Here is a 21,985-nt window from a genome sequence, read left to right as displayed (position 1 = left end):
AATCGAAGGTATTTATTCACAAAATGCTGGAGTAACGCAGCAGGTCAGGCAGCATCTCAGGAGAGGGGGGGGGTAATGGGGGTGTGACGTGATGAAGTAATGAAGTAATGACGTGTGACGTGATGACGTATGACGCGAGGACGCGGTGCGTCCGGTGAGCGCGCCTGAGCCTCGCGGGCCGGCGTCCGTCCGTCCACCAACTGCCCCGCCGACCGACCGACCCACGGCCATGTTGGGGCTGCCCCTTCTCCTCCTCCTGTGCTGCTGCGGCTGGACCCCGCTCTGCTTCGGCTTCTCTCAGTCCTTTGACAGCGACTTCACCTTCACTCTGCCGGCGGGGCAGAAGGAGTGTTTCTACCAAACTATGAAGAAAGATGCCACCCTGGAGATCGAGTATCAGGTTGGCCACTCACACTGGTTTGTTTCCCGGCTCAAAGTGATGATGTTGATCTCTCTATCTCTCCATCTATCCCTCCATCTATCCCATCTATCCCTCTCATCTATCTGTCTATCTCATCTATCTGTCTATCTCATCTATCTATCTATCTCATTTATCTATCTCATCTGTCTATCTATCTCATCTGTCTATCTATCTCATCTGTCTGTCTATCTCATCTGTCTATCTATCTCATCTATCTATCTATCTATCTATGACATTTGGACAGGTACATGGCAGGGTTTGAAAGGTTTAGAAGGATATGGGCCAAAAAGACTAGCTTAGATGGGACATCTTGGTCGGCCTGGGTGAGTTGGGCTAAAGAGCCTGTTTCCATGCTGTATGACTCTTAAGTATTCTGGGAGCTCTACTTTGTTCAAGCTGTCACTTTCTAGGCGGGATGTTAGAACAACTCATGGGGTTATTCTAACATTTAGGAACTTGAGTTGACCATCCAGGCCATTGTATCTGTTCTGCAAGGTCTCCTCAGCTCAGGGTCTGGAGCTCAACACTACACCCACATTCTGTCAGCCTTTACAATTAGACTTTACCCAAGCTAGGTTATTCAATTTTCTTGCTTTGCGTTTGTCTGGGGCACGTTAGGGTCATAAAATGAACGGAAAATGGACATACAATCAATCAAAAGAAGAGTATGATTTTGGAAAATGTGTCTATTAATGAAAGAATAACTTCACAGATAATTTATTTACTAAATAATCTCCATAGTAAGCAGGACCCTTAATTATAAGAGAGTAATGCATGTTAAAGGATAGGTTTGGTAATATCATATCATATCATATATATACAGCCGGAAACAGGCCTTTTCGGCCCACCAAGTCCGTGCCGCCCAGTGATCCCCGTACATTAACACTATCCTACACCCACTAGGGACAATTTTTACATTTACCCAGCCAATTAACCTACATACCTGTACGTCTTTGGAGTGTGGGAGGAAACCGAAGATCTCGGAGAAAACCCACGCAGGTCACGGGGAGAACGTACAAACTCCTTACAGTGCAGTACCCGTAGTCAGGATCGAACCTGAGTCTCCGGCGCTGCATTCGCTGTAAAGCAGCAACTCTACCGCTGCGCTACCGTGCCGCCCTGTCTTCTGGTTGAACAAATAGTCACATTTTAAAAAAACTGTAAAAATGCCACTTTTTAGAGGACCACAGCCAATAAACAGGCAAATGACAAACAAGTTTAAAAAGATCAATGTTTCCATGTCCATCTTAAGGATAGCGGAGTGAGGGGGTATGGGGAGAAGGCAGGAACGGGGTACTGATTGAGAGTGATCAGCCATGATCGCATTGAATGGCGGTGCTGGCTCGAAGGGCTGAATGGCCTACTCCTGCACCTATTGTCTATTGTCTATAACACTCTTTACAGAAGTTCTCCCAAACAAGCAATTCTCTTAGACTGCCACAAAGCCGTAGAAGAGAGGCGGGCACCTCTCCTCGAAACCTCACCTAATCCATGCCCTCCAGAGATGCTGTCTGACCTGCTGAGTTACTCCAGCACTTTGTGTCCCTTTGTGTATTAATTAGCATCTACCGTTCCTTGTTTCTATGTGAAAAAAATAATTGCATCCAGCCTGAAATTGTCAATGTGTAGGAAGGAACTGCAGATGCTGGTTTACACCAAAGATAGACACAAAATGCTGGAGTAACTCAGCGGGACAGGCAGCACCTCTGGAGGAAAAGAATGGGTGGCGTTTTGGGTTGAGACCTTTCTTCAGACTGAGAGTCAGGGGTGAGGGAAACTACAGATGTTGATGGGCAAGGTGTGAGAAGGACAGATCAAAGCAGACGATGATCAAGGAAATGTAGAATGGTTCGTTGTTGGCTATGGGGAAGATGACAACAAGGCATACAAACAGTAAAATTAATCCGGAGGACAGTGAAACTAATCGGAGAATTAAGGTGGGGGAGGGATGGAGAGAGACGGAAAGCAAGGGTTACTTGAAGTAAGAGAAATCAATACTCATACCGCTGGGTTGTAACATGCCCAAGCAAAATATGAGGTGCTGAACTTTAAATTGAATGGGTCATTATGACCTAACCACCTATTGTAAGTTAATTTGGATGGGCCAATAGGTCAAGGGTGTTCCAGTTTTGAACTTTGATATTTAGCTTGGAATGAGGTGCGGGCCACAAAATTTAGCAACCCATATCTTTGGCTTGTGAGGTTTAAAAATGTCATGTCAAAGTTCTATTTGCCTACAATACAATGACTTGGAGCTCGTCAAAGATTTTTAAAAGTCATTTCATCGTTTTAAATTGATATATATCTGCTCTCCCAAACAATTGAAACAGGGTATCAGTGATATTACCAGTTACCTATTTCACGTTCTTTCTCGCAATATTCTGTAGCAATTTATGAAAAGGCAGAGCGGGCTTCAAACTTGTGATTTGCAAAATTATTTGTTAATCCAATCTTTTTTGCCATGTACTTTTTTACCTTGCTTCAGCAGGTTTACATGCTATTACATTGCAAATATTACTTGCCCAGTCATCAATACAGTTGTTCTTTTTGTCGTCAAGTTTATTAACTAAAATTGAGTGTAATCTTTTAAGAGTTTTAATCAATATTTCCATTCATGTTTGGCAGGAAAATTCGTCATAGTTCTGGGGTTTGATATCCAAATCTGATGATTATGCCAGGATTGGGAAATGGGAACAGGAGTTGACAACTCGCCCCTCCAACCTGCCCTGCTCTTCACTACCATCATGGCTGATCTGATCCAGATTTCAACCCCCCTTCTGTGCCAGCTCTTCGTGGCCCTCAATTCTCAAATATTTTTTAAATATATCAAACTCTTAAAGTGCACTAGCTTCTACAATCCTCCAAGATAAAGAATTCCAAAGATTCACGGTCCCTTAGGAGAATAATTTTCTACATGTCTATTAGAAATGGCTGTCTTCATATCTTGCAACTATCTACACTATTTTGAGACTCTCAAAATGGAAACATCTCAAAATTTGTAGGAAAGAACAGCAGATGCTTTTTAAATCGAAGATAGATGCAAAATGCTGGAGTAACTCAGCGGGACAGGGAGCATCTCTGGAGAGAAGGAATGGGTGACGTTTCGGGTCAAGACCCTTCTTTAGACTGATGTCAGGGGAGTGGGCGGTACATGGATAAGGAGGTGTATAAATAAGGAAGTGTAAGGTGTGCAACTAGGACAAGGGGAATGGGAGTGTGGGAGGAAACTGAAGATCCTGGAGAAAACCCACGCAGGTCACGGGGAAAACATATAAACTCCATAGAGACAGCACCTGTAGTCAGTTATTCACAAAATGCTGGAGTAACTCAGCAGGTCAGGCAGCATCTCAGGAGAGAAGGAATGGGTGATGTTTTGGGTCGAGACCCTTCTTCAGACTGATGTCAGGGGGGCGGGACAAAGGAAGGATATAGGTGGAGACAGGAAGATAGAGGGAGATCTGGGAAGGAGGAGGGGAAGAGAGGGACAGAGGAACTATCTAAAGTTTAGTATTTAAAAGTAAACTATTTAAAGTTTACTTTAGATAGTTCCTCTGTCCCTCTCTTCCCCTCCTCCTTCCCAGATCTCCCTCTATCTTCCTGTCTCCACCTATATCCTTCCTTTGTCCCGCCCCCCTGACATCAGTCTGAAGAAGGGTCTCGACCCGAAATGTCACCCATTCCTTCTCTCCTGAGATGCTGCCTGACCTGCTGAGTTACTCCAGCATTTTGTGAATAAATACCTTCGATTTGTACCAGCATCTGCAGTTATTTTCTTATAGCACCTGTAGTCAGGATCGATCCCAGGTCTCTGGCGCTGTAAGGCAGCAACTCTAGCAACTGTGCCGCCCGCTACTCTCTACTCCATTTCCCTTGCAATAAAGCCCAACATGTCATTTCCCAACTGCTTGCTGCACCTAACTGCTAACCCTTTGTGATTGTGACCAGAACACTAACTCTATCCTTCATTCATGTGCCTTCTCTCGCCATTTAGATAATAGCCTGTATTTTGATTGCTCTTACATAAGTGAATGACTTTGTACCTTAAATGTTATTTTCCATATTTTTGCCACTCAAATGATCTATAATCAGCTGCAGAGTACATGTGTCCTCGTCACAGCATGCCTGTCAATCTAGATCCACATTGCTGGCAAACTTGGATACTACACATTTGAATACTTTATACCTCTTCTCCAAGTCATTGATGTAGATAATGGGGCCATTGGGCACTCGTGTTGCATCTGTCTAGCATGAAAAATACCTATTTATTCTGACTTCTGTGTGGTTACCAAGTGGTAGCCTTCTGTGTGGCTACTAATTTTCAATCAACTTTAAAACCCTCTCTTCCCCCCTGCAATACTGTGTAATCTTATCTTTTGCATTTTTTTTAATGGATTTTTCAATGTTTGGTTTTCCGACTGGAATTTGAAGAAAATTTGGATAACATTGGATCATTAATTGGACAAACTACCACACAGGAGAAAAGTATTTAGTTTAGTTCATTGTCACGTGTACGGAGGTGCTTACCTGTCAGCGGAAAGACAATACATGATTACAATCGAGCCATTAGCCATAATATTCTTACTCAAACCTTGCTCATTGCAGTATCCTTTGAAGCTGTTTCTTTGTACGAGATAGCCCAGCTGTTGGCGGTTGTGCAGTAGAAAACAGAAATGATGCAACAAATTTGACATATCCAGATGGCATAAATGTTTGTAATATTTAATTATGAGTGAGCCCTTTATAATTTCTGTTTAAGTTGATGGAATCTAAACAGTGTTTTTATTAGAGTTTAGAGATACAGCGTAGAAACAAGCTCTTTGGCCCATCGAGTCCATGCCGACCACAATCGCCCGTTCACACTAGTTCTATGTCATTCCCACTTTTCACATCCTACACACTAAGGGCAATTTACAGGAGCCAATTAACCTACAAACCTGCAGGTCTTTGGAAGGTGGGAAGAATCCGGAGGACCCAGAGAAAACCCACGTGGTTACAGCAAGAACGTACAATCTGCACAGACAGCACCCGTAGTCAAGATCGAACCCGTGTCTTTGACGCTGTTAGGCAGCAACTCAACTGTTTTAAAGGAAATCGATTCTCCATATTAAAGGGAACTAAGAGCATTCAGAAGACCTTATTATAATCTTCTAATGTTTCCTCATTTAGCTTTTGTTTTAAGTTGGGAAATAGTGGATGTCCACTATGGAAGGTGAAAGCGGGAAGCTGTGATGGCCTCATTTGCCATACATATTGTTGAGAGATCGCCAAGTCTATAATTAAAGACAGTGACCGTACGTTTTTAGTTGTGTCGAAAAAAAACCTGCAGATGCTGGTTTAAATCGAAAGTAGACACAAAATGCTGGAGTAACTCAGCGAGTAAGGCAGTATCTCTGGAGAGAAGGAATGGGTGATGTTTCAGGTTGAGACCCTTCTTCAGGCTGATCAGTGGAATTCTCTGCCGCAGAGGGCAGTGGAAGCCAAATCACTGGATGGATTTAAGAGAGAGTTAGATAGAGCTCTAGGGGCTAGTGGGATCAAGGGATATGGGGAGAAGGCAGGTACGGGTTATTGATTGTGGACGATCAGCCATGATCACAATGAATGGCGGTGCTGGCTCGAAGGGCCGAATGGCCTCCTGCACCTATTTTCCATGTTTCTCTCCAGAGATGCTGCCTGACCCACTGAGTTACTCCAGCATTTTGTGTCTACCGTAAGTTTTTAGCTGATAGGTATAACTTGTATGCCTGATAAAACAAGATTATGTGCCAAGGTGACAAAAATGATGAACAGGGGATTGATTGTTAATGGATACTAGTTATCAGAGTCCATTTGTAGAAGGTTATTGACACGACTGGAAAATTATGGCAAGCAAGGCAGCAATAATATGCAAGTAATAGAAAATTGTGTTGGAAGGAACTGCAGATGCTGGTTTAAACTGAAGATAGACTCAAAAAGCTGGAATAACTCAGCATCTCTGGAGAAAAGGAATAAATAACGTTTTGTGTCGAGACCCTTCTTCAGACCCGAAACGTTACCTATTCCTTTTTTCCAGAGATGCTGTCTAACCCGCTGAGTAACTCTAACTTTTTGTGTCTAAGTTAGTAAATTGTGGCAGATGGAATTGAAACTGTTCGATTTATCAATAACCTGGATAATATGATAACAATGTACCATTGCCAATGAGACAAAGATGGGCAGCATTATAAGCAGTGTGGATAGCAGCATTAAATTGTACAGACATTAATAAGTTGAGAGAATAGGCAGGATTCTGGAAAATAGATTTTAATGTGAACAAAATGTGAATGTCAACTTGGACCTGATCAGGACTGAATAGTGTACATGAAGTGGGTAAGGTTTGTGAAAGCTTGGAGAGGTGTAGATCATTATAGGCCAACAATTTATTTATATTTTGATTATAGAAAATAATCCAAATGGGGGCCTTTATATATATTTTTAATCTTCTGCAAATGTACAGTATAAAGCCCAACTTAGATTTCACTTGGGGAAAAAAATACAAAGTGCAGGAATAACTCAGCAGATCAGGCAACATCTCTGGCAAACATTCTAAGACGATATTTCGGGTCAGGGCCCTTCATCAGACTTCTGAGATTTCACTTGGATAGTTCGAGCAGTTTAGGCATCATGGCTTGAGAACAATATATTGGCTTTGGAAATGCAGCACAGATTTGCTCGAATGACATCTGTTCTTGGAGGTCAAGTTTCGAGAAGAGACGAGAGATTATTAAGTTGAAATTTAGACGGTCGAAATTGCTTTTCAAGACCTTAAGAGGAGCTGACAGGGAAGATAAGGAGAAATTACTTCTGTTGGTTGTGAAATCTAGAATAGGTAGACCTATTCAAACTAAGAGTAAAGTTGGGAAAGATTGGAAGAAATATGGAAAACGTTTATAAATAACTTTATACTTTAAATCAATATATTTTAGTTAACTATTAGTGTATGGGTCTATATACATTTTTCAGGCAGTGCATAGATGACACATAGAAGTGGTAGAAGTAGGAACAATTACAGCAGTTGAAAGATACTGGGACAGATACATGTGTTGGGAAGTTTGGACAGATATGGGCAGCCACAGGCAAGTGGGACTTTGTCAGACAACTGGGTTGGCATGGATGAATTGAGCCAAAAGGCCAGTTTTCGCTTCCTAGCTCTATAACTCTACATGGAAAAGATGGATTTGCAGACCTAGTTAAATGGTGAGACAGGCTTTAGGAGGTTGGATGATCTTCTGTTTGTTTGCCATTTACACCTGATATAAATCTGTAAAATGCTGTTTGAGATCTTTCTTCACTCCTAGTAATTTGCAAATGTATATTAAACAAATCATTGTGCCGGATAAATGTCACAAGATGTGCCAAAGGACACAAAGTGCGGGACTGACTCAGCAGGTCAGGCAGCATCTCTGGAGAACATGGATAGGTGACAGTTCGGCTCGAGACCCTTTCTGTTGCTGTGTTGTTTTCACTGTACATTATCCAATTACTTATAGGACGGACTCTGGCGGAGTACCCCCTGGAGCTTTACTATTTCCTGTGGATCCTTGATACAGGGATCTTGGTGCAGAGTTCTGTTGTTGAACAGGATTGCAACTCAAATTTACCAGATTCTGTTTGACCTTGCATAAAGGATTATAATGTGCTTTGCTAGATATGGAAATACCTTTCTTTGGTTTTGTTTAGCTTTCAAATTGGCTGTGACGGGGAGCATTCAGTGGAAAGAACAACCTTGCTTTTATACGTTAGAGGAAGATTTTTTTTTTTAATGTACTGCAATCTCCAGATGTGTACAGTATTAATTTCCTCATTTTAACAGGTGTAAATTTTCCTGTTGCAACACAGACAGCCACTCGGTCTCTCTGGTCTATGTAAGTCAGGGGAGCAAAAGTGAGTGTAGTTGCTATGACTGAGGAGATGGTGCTTGGGAAGCTGAAAGGACTGAAGGTGATAAGTCACCTGGATCAGATGGGCTATACTCCAGGGTTCAGAAAGAGGTAGCTGTTGAGATTGTGGAGGCATTAGCAGTGATCTTTCAAGAATCACTAGAGTCTGGAATTATTCCAGAGGACTGAAAAATCGCAGATATAACATCACTGTTTTGTGTCTGTCTTCACTGTTTAAGAAGTGAGGAAAGCAAAAGAAAGAAAATTATAGACTGGTTAGTCTGACTTCTGTGGTTGGTAAACATTTTAGAGTTCATTATTAAAGAAATTTCTGGGTACTTGAAAGCACGATAATATAGGCGGCAGTCAGCATGGTTTTGCTAAGGGGAGAACATAGTATTTTTTGAGGAGCTAACAAGCAGGATAGACAAAGAAGAGCCAGTGGATGTAGTTCATTTGGATTTTCAGAAGGCCTTTGAAAAGTTGCCAGACGTGAGACTGTTAAGCAAGATGGGAGCCCATGGTATTATAGACAAAGTACAAGATGGATAGAAGATTGGCTGACTGGCTGAAGACAAAGAGTGGGAATAAAGGGGCCTTTTGTATTTGGTTGCCAGTGACTCGTGGTGTTCTGCAAGAACCAGTGTTGGGTCTGCTACTTTTCACGTTACATGTTAATGATCTGGATGAGGGAATTGATGGCTTTGTGGCCAAGTTTGCAGATGATACAAAGATAGGTGGCGGACCAAGTAGTGTTCTGGAAGCAGAAAAGCTGCAGAAAGACTTGGACAGGTTGGGAGAGTGGACAAAGAAGTGGCAAACAGAATGGAATGTAGAAGGAATAAAGGCATAGACTACTTTCTAAATGGGGAGAGGATTCACAATCGGAGGTATAAAGGAACTTGGGAGTGCCGGTGCTAGATTGCCAAAAGGTTCATTTGTGGGTTGTGTCAGTAGTAAAGAAGGCAATGCTGGCGTTCATTTCGAGGACTAGAATATAAAAGCAAGGATGTAATGCTGAGGCTTTATCAGATGTTGGTGAGGCCACATTTGGAATATTATGAGCAGTTTTGGGCCCCATATCTGTGGATGGATGTGCTTACTTTGGAGAGGATACAGAGGAGGTTTATGAGAATTATCCTAGAAATGATTGGGTTAACGTACAAGGAGCGTTTGAAGGCCTGTACTGGACCTGTACTCACTGGTGTTTAGAAGGATGAGGGAGTTCTCATTGAAACCTACTGGATAATTAAAGGTCTAGATAGAATGGATGTGGAAAGGATGTTTCCAGTAATGGGAGAGTCTAGGACCAGTGGGCACAGCCTCAGACTAGAAGGATGTACCTTCAGAATGGAGATAAGGAGGAATTTCTTTAGCCAGAGGGCAGTGTATCCGAGAAATTCATTGCCACAATTGGCTGTGGAGGCCGACTTTGGGTATTTTTACAGCAGGTATTGATAGGTTCTTGAGTAGGAAGGGCGTCAAAGGTTCTGGGGAGAAGGCAGGAGAATGGAGTTGCGAGGGAAAAAGAGATCAGCCATGATTGAATAGCAGAGTCAACTCGGTGGGCTGAATGGCCTAATTCTGCGGTGTCATGCCTTATGGTCTTATGCCTAATGTCCCCCCCCCCCCCCTCCCCCAAAGAAACCCACCAGTCCTCTTTCCCCTCTGTTTATTTCCCTGTAGCCCTGCTCATCAACTCCCTTCTGATTCTTTTGCTTCTTAACTATACTGAGGGTTAATTTTACAGTAGCCAATTGACCTACCAGCACTAGTGTCGCATTTGGGGTGAAACCAGAGCACCCCGTTAAATCCATGAAGTCATGAGAAGCTACTGAGTCTAGCATCAACTGTGGGCCTTTGAAGCAATGAGACAGTAGCACAGAATGCTGTGCCACCATTTTACCTGCAACAGAAAATGTTAAAACCAACCATTTGCAATTGTTGCAAGAAGTTTTGCCTTGTAGATTTTCTACTGATATCTTAATGATCCATAATATTTGCTGACGTTAACGGCAGCAATTCTTGCTATTGAGGGCGTGCAGCGTAGGTTTACTAGGTTAATTCCCGGAATGGTGGGGCTGTCGTATGTTGAAAGACTGGAGCGACAAGGCTTGTATACACTGGAATTTAGAAGGATGAGAGGGGATCTTATTGAAACATATAAGATTATTAAGGGATTGGACACGTTAGAGGCAGGAAACATGTTCCCAATGTTGGGGGAGTCCAGAACCAGTTTAAGAATAAGGGCTAGGCCATTTAGAACGGAGATGAGGAAAAGCTTTTTCAGCCAGAGAGTGTGAATCTGTGGAATTCTCTGCCTCAGAAGGCGGTGGAGGCCAATTCTCTGGATGCTTTCAAGAGAGAGCTAGATAGAGCTCTTAAAGATAGTGGGTGACGTTTCAGGTCGAGACCCTTCTTCAGACTGAAGGGTCTCGACCTGAAACGTCACCCATTCCTTCTCTCCTGAGATGCTGCCTGACCTGCTGAGTTACTCCAGCATTTTATGAATAAATACCTTTGATTTGTACCAGCATCTGCAGTTATTTTCTTACACTTAAAGATAGTGGAATCAGGGGGTATGGGGAGAAGGCAGGAACGGGGTATTGATTGAGAATGATCAGCCATGATCTCATTGAATGGTGGTGTTGGCTCGAAGTGCCGAATGGCCTCCTGCACCTATTGTCTATTAATTAAATCAAAAAGGACACAAAGTGCTGGAGTAACTCAGCATCTCTAGAGAACATGGATAGGTGACGTTTCAAGTTAGGAACCTTCTCCAGAACTTTGTGACCTTTTCTGTAAACCAGCATCTGCAGTTTTTTGTTTTTACATGTTAATTAAATATCTAAGTAACTATTATTGTTTTCAGCTGGATTTAATTATGAGTTTAGTTTATTGTCACATGTACCGAGGTACAGTGATAGGTTTTTTATTGTGTGCTAATCAGTCAGCGGAAAGACAATGCATGATTGCAAGTGAGCCATCCATAGTGTACAGATACATGATAAGGGGAATAAAGTGTATAACATTTAGTGCAAGATAAAGTCCAATCAAAGATAGTTCGAGGGTCTCCAATGAGATAGATAGTAGCTCTAGTTGGTTATAGGATAGTTCAGTGGCCTGGTAACAGCTGGGAAGGAACTGTTCCCGAATCTGGAGGTGTGCGTTGATTTAAATTTCTTTATTACTTTAATAATTTAAAATTATTATGAAAAGATCAATTTAACAGTGATCAAGTGAATCTATTGTACGATTTTGGACAAAACTAATATCTTCCCCTGCTCTCTAGGTGATCGATGGGGCAGGATTAGATGTGGATTTCTACATTTCATCCCCAAATGGAAAGGTTCTCTATTTTGATCAGAGAAAGTCTGATGGAGTGCACAGGTGAGTGACAGACTTTGTAACGTTCATTATTCGTCATGGGAGTTACTCTTGTTGAAAAACATCAAACATGCTTTGTCATTGGATTCCGATTGAACTTTAAACTGACTAGCTCATTTGTTTTATGCCGTCTACATTTTTGTGGCAGAATAGTGGAGCGAGGTGAGGCCTAAGAAGATTGGACCTTTTGTCCAGCGTCCGTCACCATCGCCGTCACCTTCTCCCTGGTTCCTGACTTCAGGGGCGGACAGGGGCCAAACTCGGCGGCTTCCCTCTCCTGTTTCCACAGTGGGCAAGCCGAGCCGCCCACTATTTTCTGTTTTACTCCAGCTTATTGCTCTGAATCCATTGAATCTATCTATATACTAAAACTCTTGTTTGTTTGTTTGTTCCTGAACTACAGCCAAAACGGTACACAATAGCGCAACAGTTTTAGGCCCACCTTACTCACCATTGTCCCTTTGGTGCTAATGGAAGAAGTTTCATTGAAATCGGTGTTATATTTTTAAAGATACTCACATTTTAAAGTTGAAATCTATCTCCTAGGGAGGGAGGGGGGAGGAGGGAGGATAAGGAGGTTGTGAGGGATGGAGTTGGGGGAGGAGGAAAGGAGAGGGTAGGAGGGAAGGGGAAGGGGGAGGGGGGGGGAGAGGAGGAGAGGGTGCTGCACCAATGCAGGAAAGGTTTGGTCCCAATGGGTCCACTTGGTCTAGTATTAAAATAAACATTGCAGTCGTGCGCACATTGAATAATTTGTGAACACATTGAATGTTATATGCACTCATGTACATGGTCCCTGCTCTTTGTAATATGTGCTATCAAATGGTGTTACGCTATACGGAATGATAACATAAACTCTGCAACCTAGTTTACAGGATAGCTCGCTCCCAGAATGATCTGAATCAAGAAGAGTGTAAAGGGAGGCTTCAGCGGCTTCAAATATTTCAGATTCTACTGGCAATTAATTATTTTTTGCTGTTTAGTTATTGTGTAATGCAGGATACATGGCTATAAAATTGTACAGCACCGTGTTCCAAAGATGCCAAAGAAATGAGTGCATATCAGCAGGAAAACTGCAGGGACCTAAAATTACAGACAGCAGTGAACAGAATCTGAATGAAAATAACAACCATATTAACGTATTGTTTCCATATGTCTGCCTGCTTTGTAGCAGGTATCGTCAAGTTTATTAATACATTTATGGAATGACACAGAGTGCTGGTGTAATTCAACAGATCAGGTAGCACCTTTAAACTGTTGAGAAACATGCCCTTTGGCCCTCCGAGTTCGCATCGACTAGTGATCATCCCGTACATTAGCACTGCCCTGCACGCTAGGGACAATTTTACCAAAGCCAATTAACCTACAAACCTGTACGTCTTTGGAGTGTGGTAGGAAACCAGAGCACCCAGCAAAAGCCCACGTGGTCACAGGGAGAAAGTACAAACTCCATACAGACAGCACCCGTAGTCAGGATTGAACCGGGGCTTCTGGCACTATAAGGCAGCAACTCAACCGCCGTGCTGCCCTAGAGCACATTGATAGGTGATGTTTCAGGTCAGGACCCTTTGTGTCTTATAGTGTAAAGCAGCATCTGTAATTCCTTCTTTCTATATTTATCGATTGGTTCGTATTATGCATTTTGGCAGGCATTTGTCAATGTATTTGCAGGTGAAAATTTGATTGCCAGGAGGCAAATGAATTTCACAACACCCCACAAACTAATCCCCCACAAACTAATCCCCACCTCTTCCCAACCCGCACTAACCCTGCCCAGCAGATTTCTGTTCAGGACTAGCCAAGAGGCTGCCAAAGATCCATCACAGGTAGCAATTATATTTATTAAATTATGACAGATTCCTTTACAAATGTGAGCATGTGTTTTTAAAAGCAGCTTGTGGAGGCTTAAACTATTGAATTGCAAATGTGAATGATAAATAAGCAGGTGTTTGACACTGCTGCAATGCATTCATTTGCATTGGATGCGATTTGTGATATATCTGGTGTTTGAGTGTTTGCACATTTTGAGAGAATGCTCATATAATGACAATTGCGTGTTTAAACAGTTTTAAATAAATGTCAAATGATGAGCAAGAACCAAGGTTGAATTGTGTAAATAGTAATTGTGGGCTTAGTTTAGTTTAGAGATACAGCATGGCATTCAATCCTTCGTCCCACTGAGTCCAAGCCGATCATCGATCACCCATTCACACTAGTTCTATGTTATTCTATTCTCACATCCACTCCCGACACATGAGAGAATTTTATTGAAGGGCCTGTTTCCGTGGTGTATCTCTAAACTTAAAACTAAAGAGAGCACCAGTGAGAAATATTCAACTACAGAAAAGAAACTGCTCCTGGTCACAAACTGCTCAATCCTTTTTGTGTTTACAATAAATCTTCTTCAGTTCAAGTCTGCAGAATGCATTACAGAGATGGCTGAAGATTAGTGATGTTGCAGAAATGTGCATGCATGTTGCAATTGTGCACAAGTTGAATGCTAACAATGATTTCTATGTTCTCAGTTTTAAAGGCAGGTAACTTGCAGAAATTAAATCTCTGGCCTAAATGCAGCGATAAAATAATGAGGAATATTGATGATTTTAATTATTGTTTTTTAAAGTTTCACTGCCTTTTGACTTGGGGCTGTACACCTGTAATAGTTTAGTTTACTGTCATGTGTACCGAGGTACAGTGAAAAGCCTTTTGTGCGTGCTATCCAGTCAGCGGAAAGATTATACGTGGTTACAATCAAACCGTGTACAGATATAGGGAATAATATTTAGTGCAAGATAATGTCCTGTAAAGTCTCATTAAAAAGTACTCTGAGGGTCTCCAATGAGGTGGATGTGAGGCCAGGACCGCTCTCTAGCTCGTGATAGGATGGTTCAATTTCCTGTGTCCCCTTTTCCCCCCAATACATACTGTACATGGTTGACTTGCAAAGCATAGACTATTTTATAAATAGTTAAAAATGTATAAAACAGTTCCATTTAGTTGCTCCCTCCTTCACCATCTCTTCATTTCTATTTTAACATTCAATGAACAAATTGACTAGTTTCTCTTCCATTTTTAGCATCGAAACTGAGAATGGAGACTACATGTTTTGTTTCGACAACTCATTTAGTTCCATGTCAGGGAAGATAGTGTTCTTTGAGCTTATTCTGGACAACATGGAACCTGAGGGTGACTCAACCAAGTGGAATGATATTCTACCAGGAGGAGAGCTGCTTGATATGAAACTGGAAGATATTCTGGTAGGTGTTAACTTGCATGTGTCTTTTTTTTCTGTTCCAAATCACTAGTACGATACAAAATTAGACAATAGGTGCAGGAGGAGGCCATTCGGCCCTTCGAGCCAGCACCGCCATTCAATGTGATCATGGCTGATCATTCTCAATCAGTACCCCGTTCCTGCCTTCTCCCCATACCCCCTGACTCCGCTATCCTTAAGAGCTCTATCTAGCTCTCTCTTGAATGCATTCAGAGAAGTGGCCTCCACTGCCTTCTGAGGCAGAGAATTCCACAGATTCACAACTCTCTGACTGAAAAAGTTTTTCCTCATCTCAGTTCTAAATGCCCTACCCCTTATTCTTAAACGGTGGCCCCTTGTTCTGGACTCCCCCAACATTGGGAACATGTTTCCTGCCTCTAACATGTCCAACCCCTTAATAATCTTACACGTTTCGATAAGATCTCCTCTCATCCTTCTAAATTCCAGTGTATACAAGCCTAGTCGCTCCAGTCTTTCAACATATGACAGTCCCGCCATTCCGGGAATTAACCTAGTAAACCTACGCTGCACGCCCTCAATAGCAAGAATATCCTTCCTCAAATTTGGAGACCAAAACTGCACACAGTACTCCAGGTGCGGTCTCACTAGGACCCTGTACAACTGCAGAAGGACCTCTTTGCTCCTATGCTCAACACCTCTTGTTAGGAAGGCCAACATTCCATTGGCTTTCTTCACTGCCTGCTGTACCTGCATGCTTCCTTTCAGTGACTGATGCACTAGGACATCTGGGATGCACTAGGACACCCAGATCTCGTTGTACGACCCCTTTTCCTAACTTGACACCATTTAGATAATACTCTGCCTTCCTATTCTTACCACCAAAGTGGATAACCTCACACTTATCCACATTAAACTGCATCTGCCATGCATCCGCCCACTCACACAACCTGTCCAAGTCACCCTGCAACCTCATAGCATCTTCCTGACAGTTCACACTACCACCCAGCTTTGTATCATCTGCAAATTTGCTAATGGTACTTTTAATCCCTTCATCCAAGTCATTAATGTAAATTAGTAATGGAATGAGAAAATAGGAGGCAGGTGGGAGCGAGAGGGTACAACAGAAATCAATTAGCTATTTAACAGCCAATAAAATTCCTGATACGCATCTTGTTAGTCTGCTAACTTATAGCATGCATTGACAAACCAATGCAGTACAGATTCTTTCATTTTATAACCATGTCACTTCAGCTTTTGGCTTTCCCTGCTTTCAATGCTGCTCAACCAAGAGCTGCATCTCACTTGCATATTAGCCTCACACACTTTGTTACTGTTTGGCTCAGATCAATAATAAGGCAATGAGCATAGTCTTACAGCGTGGTAACAGGCCCTTTGGCCCACCTTGCCCACACCTACCAACATGTGCCATCCACATTAGTCCCACCTGCCTGCATTTGGCCCACATCCCTCAAAATCTGTTCTATCCATGTACCTGTCTAAATGTTTCTTAAACATTGCGATAGTCCCTGCCTCAACTACCACCTCCAGCAGCTCATTCCATACACCCACCACCCTTTGTGTGAAAAAGGTATCCCTTGGGTTCCTATTAAATCTTTCCCCCCTCACCTTAAACCCATGTCCTCTGGTTCTTGATTCCCCTACTCTGGGCAAGACACTCTGTGCGTTTTCCCAAACTATTCCTCTCATGATTTTGGATAGCTAAGATCATAGATGGAATTAAATTTCTGCAATTGAATGCAATTAAATTTCTGTTTCCCATTGGTTCTGGGAATGTGAGGGGAAATGACAAAAAGGGGTAAGCGTTGAAGAGAGCAGGTTATGCGCAAAGTAATGACATTATTGGATTTGCATACCAGAGAGGGTAGAATTTGTGTAAGCTGGGTTTTTGGGAGCTTTTTCTTTCATACATAAGTGGAATTGTGTAAATGTTACAAGTCTCTTGTTCCACATACTTTAATTGGGGGGGGAAAAAAGTTCACCATGACTAATTCAGTTGTGGTGTTGTCCACTGTTACAGGTGGTATTCAGCCCACCAGAAAGGAGAAGTGACACAAGGTGCTGGAATAACTCCACAGGTCAGGAATCATCTTTGGAGAACATGGATAGGTGACTTTTCCAGTCAGTGCCTTTCTTCTGACGAAGACGGGCCCCAACCCGAAACGTCACCTATTCATGTTCTCCAGAGATGCTGCCTGACCTGCTGAGTTACTCCAGCACTTTGTGTGTTTCTTTTATAAACCAGCATCTGCACGTTCGACAGTAAGGAAAATTGGATCAACTGATTTCTTGGAGAGAAACTGTGTGTCTATACAATGAAGTTGACTTTGAAAGTATTATAAGAAAATAACTGCAGATGCTGGTACAAATCGAAGGTATTTATTCACAAAATGCTGAAGTAACTCAGCAGGTCAGGTAGCATCTCAGGAGAGAAGGAATGGGTGACATTTCAGGTTGAGACCCTTCAGTCTGAAGAAGGGTCTCGACCCGAAATGTCACCCATTCCTTCTCTCCTGAGATGCTACCTGACCTGCTGAGTTACTCCAGCATTTTGAAAGTATTATAGATCATTGGGCATTTCATCTTAAAGTAGAATATTCTACATTCAAAAATTCTGCTGCTCTTAAAATAGAATTGAATGCCCACACACTGCCACTGTTTTAATTCTTTGCACAGCTTTTCCGTTGATACTTGGATGCGTTTATTGTGAAATGTGATTTTTTCTTTTCTTTTGGGATGGTTTTTCAGGAAACTATAAACAGCGTGAAAGCGAGACTTAGTAAAAGCAACCAGATACAGGGGCTGCTCAAAGCCTTTGAGGCACGTGATCGGAACCTCCAAGAAGGCAATTATGATCGGGTGAATTTCTGGTCGATGGTGAACCTTGCTGCGATGTTCACAGTGTCGTGTCTGCAGGTATACATGCTGAAACATTTATTCAACGACAACAGAAGAAGCCGAACGTAGTGCCTGGAAAGTTGTTGGTTCACAAGCCCAGGTGGCACCTGCAAGGGCACTGCATTTATTAAAAATCATGTATGCAGGGATTTCCTTTACCAGATACGTTTATATTTAAACAAATAATGCTCTATAGGGCTGCAACTAAGCAACATGGTAAAAAAAAAAGAATTGAATGGGTATATCTGAACTTTAATACTGTTGGTGACGCAACCTAAGAACTTAATGCCTTAAACTCACTGCCGAACCAGCTGGTGATAACGCAGAACTAAATGAGATAATGCTGGACCCTAGCCAGTCACCCGTTGCTATGTCCTGAAAGTCACTTTGGACAGAGGTGATTTATCTTGCTACTTTTCAAGATTGTGGTGTAATGCCACAAGGTCTCTGTCAGCAATGTATTTGGACTTGAATGTCTGAGCTTTTTAAGAGGTGTGATAGACTTCTAAAGTACAAAGGCCGGTGCACTATTAGGTATGAGTAATAGTGTACTGAGTTGTACATGAACGTTTCATAGTCCACAGTGTCATTATGTGATGACGTGGTCCAAAGAACAAATCATCTTTCTAATCACTGGGTTCGCCTTTTTGTTTTTGAAGTGTTTGGCAAATTAAGTTTACACAATGTTGAAATAATGTGATATGTTTTATCTAGGTTTCATGCAAAGCAAAAAGGATACTGAATTCATAATGACCTGTGATGGTAAAATTTGTAAATGTTTATAATATGATCCAGTGAATCACAGCAATTTAATAACTCCATTCATTTCAATTTCTTACTGTCTATTCTTTCACATAAAAAAAAGGGTGGCACACTGACTCAGGAGCAGAGTTCTCATGTTTTCTCTGTGACCGCGTGGGTTTTCTCCGGGTGCTCTGGTTTCCTCCCACACTCCAACGACGTGCAGGTTTGTTGGTTAATTGGCTTTGCTAAATTGTCCCAAGTGTAGGATAGTGTTAGTGTATAGGCTGATCGCTGGTCGGCACGGACTCGGTGGGTCGAAGGACCTGTTTCCGTGCTGTATCTCTAAAGGAAAGTAATAAAAACACTTGAAGACAAAATGTAAGGAAACTAACATCAAGCGGACTTGTAAAGATTGAACAAGACAGCAGGGTGTACTCTATTCTGCGATCCATCGTCGAAATGCCCACAATAATCTGAGATCATTTGTTATGGGCATACCTTTTGCTACTATCTTGCAAATTCGTGGGTTGGAGAGATGATGATGATTATTATTAGAATCTGCCTTTTCAGAAATGCTTTAGAGCATCTCCGTCCCGTAAACTGTGGCTTCAGAGCAGTATTGTAGTTTCATAGACAATCGTCTTAAGTATATGCAAATATGGTAGCAGGATTATTTACAAATATCTTTGTTCTTGTTCCCATGGAAAAAATGTTAAAACATTTTACTTGGTCACTTCAAAGCATCGCTTAATAATTTTGATGTGATTGAACCAACTTATCCTCTCCCCCCCCCCTCATTAATGATCTAGCAACCAATTTGAACAATGGAACTAGTTTGTAGAGCTATTAAAGGTACTGGTTTAAAATATCTTTGGGGCACTTTTCACTGATGTCATCTCTCCTCCTGACCAAGGAAGTCAAGCCGCAAGTAACAAATTGACAGTCTACTCGTGTATAATTTTGTTTAATTGAATGTTTACAGCTGCACAAAAAAAATGGTTTGTATCAGACTAACTAATGACACTATATAAAAAGAAACTCTTGTCCATACATAATGTCCATGCATCAGTACTACATATGTGGACAGTTAGGGCTATAAAAGGGCATGGTTGTGCTTTGTACAGGTTAAAGAAAAATCTTAGCCTAGTTTTTGGAGAATGTCATCGTAGCAGTATACAAATCAAGTGATGTGACGGGCCAACAATGGTTTAGGTTGAAACCCTAACATATTTGTATTGGGTAGCACTGAAGGCCTTACGATGGCAGTGGAGGGAATGGTGGGGCGCTGGGGGAAGCAGGAGTATGGGGCGGTGGACTAAAGCTGTTTGGAAGTCCGTGAAGGCTGTTGGTGAAGTAGGGGAGGAGAGTTTGTGGATCGGAGGACAGGGTACATACCAACCCTAGGGGGTGTGGCTGGGGTTTTGTGATACACTGTGAGGGTGCGATCAAGAGTCAGACAGGCAACCTGGCGGTGTGGGGACGAGGGATAGGTGGTTGCATCCATTCCACGTGGGGTCTGGTCCGGTCCGGTCTGGATCAAAGTGTATGGACCTCCCACGGTCCCATCCCACGCGGCATGAATGCAACGTGGTTAGTTCCTGGAGAGTAGTACCTCCTGGGACAATGTGACCTCAATTTCCCAAAAAGGACCTATAATATCATTTTACACCGATCATTGGTGTGAAGTGTAACAGGATGGAAAATACACCGTCAAATCTACAATCCAGCTGCCATTTTGCCACCTACAGATGCACACTGAACAAAACTGTCTGATGGGATCTGATAACAGGCAGCATCTTCATAAAACACAATTGCAGCTAATATCTCAAAGTTCCACGTGATCGTAGTTTCAGCACTTTTTTTCGCAATGTGCCAGCTTCTCCAATTGCCCTGTTTGAATGTCTAAAAGCTCCCTCTGTCCAACACTGACATCATTGGACTTGCTAAACCCAGTAGCCTACAGTGAAAAGCTGCCCACACCTTAACTAAACTTCCGAGATTGTGATGTTTTATTATCTGAACTAACTTTTTTAAATGATCCTGTTGATGCTTTGGAACTAGATTGAGTCCTCCATTCATTAGGGGCAACTAATTGTTGAGAAGTCCACAGAAGATTTTGCACATGTTTAAAACTCATAAATATTGTAGATTTATTCCAGAGATCCGTTTTTATAACAAATGCTGCCTCTTGTGCAACCTGTCCGTTAAATAATCAGCAAGCAGAGAGTTGGTATCATGGAACATATCTGACATCTACATATGACTCAACTGAATCATGTATTGAAACCAGAGGGGTGAAAATTCCTCATTCATTGAATCATTGAAAGTGTCATTGAATGGAATCATGTTAAATGTAATCAAACCAGAAGGATGGAAATACATTTATAGTGCAATGATCATCGAATGAATGAATTGGTTACCTGGAATGAATTGGTTCAAAATATTTAAAAGGTATATCAGGCAATAATCTCCCCAAATGGATATGTGATTGATCAAGTACTGTGACATTTAATTATAAATTTGCTAGTAACCCCTGCAAGTGCTATTTAACTATTTTAATTTTCATTATTTCCATTAATTCCCACTTGACTGATCTGGAGATTCTTGCATCTCGTATGCGTTTTGCACCATTAACTTGTAGAAAACTAAACAAAGCCTGGCATTTTTTTTTCTCTTTTCATTTAAAACTGTATAACATTTGTATGTACATTTGCAGGTGTAATTACAGCTTTGAATTTGTGAAGTCCATCTCCACAAGTTCGGAATGTTTGTTTAAGAACATTTCTGATGTTCGTCCATAAATGCAAGTTCATAATGCCTGAAATTACGGTGCCCTGAAGCATTGTAATTAGACTGAGCCATTAACAAGTTGTTCACTGCCATGTACAAACCTTTCAACCATGTGCTTAGTGGTAAATGAAAAAAATGCACTGTAAGAGTTCAAGATTTGAAATAAAGTGATTTCATCCTGTATGACCTTTGTGTACAATTTTAATAAAAGAAATTCAGATCTAGAAACTGGTTTATTGTACATTGGATTTCTTGATTATATGTCAAGAATGGTTTATTGTCATATGCCCTAAAAAGGAACAATGAAATTCTGACTGGAGGAACTCAGCGGGTCAAGCAGCATCTCTGGAGAAAAGGACGTGACGTTTTGGGTCGAGACCATTCTTCTCAACCCAAAACGTCACCTATTCCTTTTCTCCAGAGATGCTGCCTGACCCACTGGGTTACTCCTGAAGTTTATGTTTATCTTCTGTGTAAACCAGCATCTGCTGTTCCTTCCTACATAATGAAATTCTTTACTTACAGCAGCTCAACTAATATTTAAACATAGTACTCTGTAAAAACCCACAATAAACAACAACAAAAAAGTTTTTT

General features: G+C 41.8%; 1 protein-coding gene across 1 annotated transcript; it reads left to right on the top strand.

Moving 5' to 3' along the window:
* Positions 1-139: 139 nt before the first annotated feature.
* On the top strand, positions 140-21,605 carry tmed5 (transmembrane p24 trafficking protein 5). The gene is made up of 4 exons (XM_078407803.1): positions 140-400; positions 11,612-11,709; positions 14,783-14,963; positions 17,708-21,605. Exons 1-4 carry the CDS (start codon positions 230-232, stop codon positions 17,924-17,926), a joined length of 669 nt encoding a protein of 222 aa, XP_078263929.1. The 5' UTR covers positions 140-229; the 3' UTR covers positions 17,927-21,605.
* Positions 21,606-21,985: the final 380 nt, after the last annotated feature.

This window comes from Rhinoraja longicauda, chromosome 11 (assembly GCF_053455715.1).
Source record: "Rhinoraja longicauda isolate Sanriku21f chromosome 11, sRhiLon1.1, whole genome shotgun sequence".
NCBI classification, from domain to species: Eukaryota; Metazoa; Chordata; class Chondrichthyes; order Rajiformes; family Arhynchobatidae; genus Rhinoraja; species Rhinoraja longicauda.
This window is presented reverse-complemented; position numbering and strand designations above follow the sequence as displayed.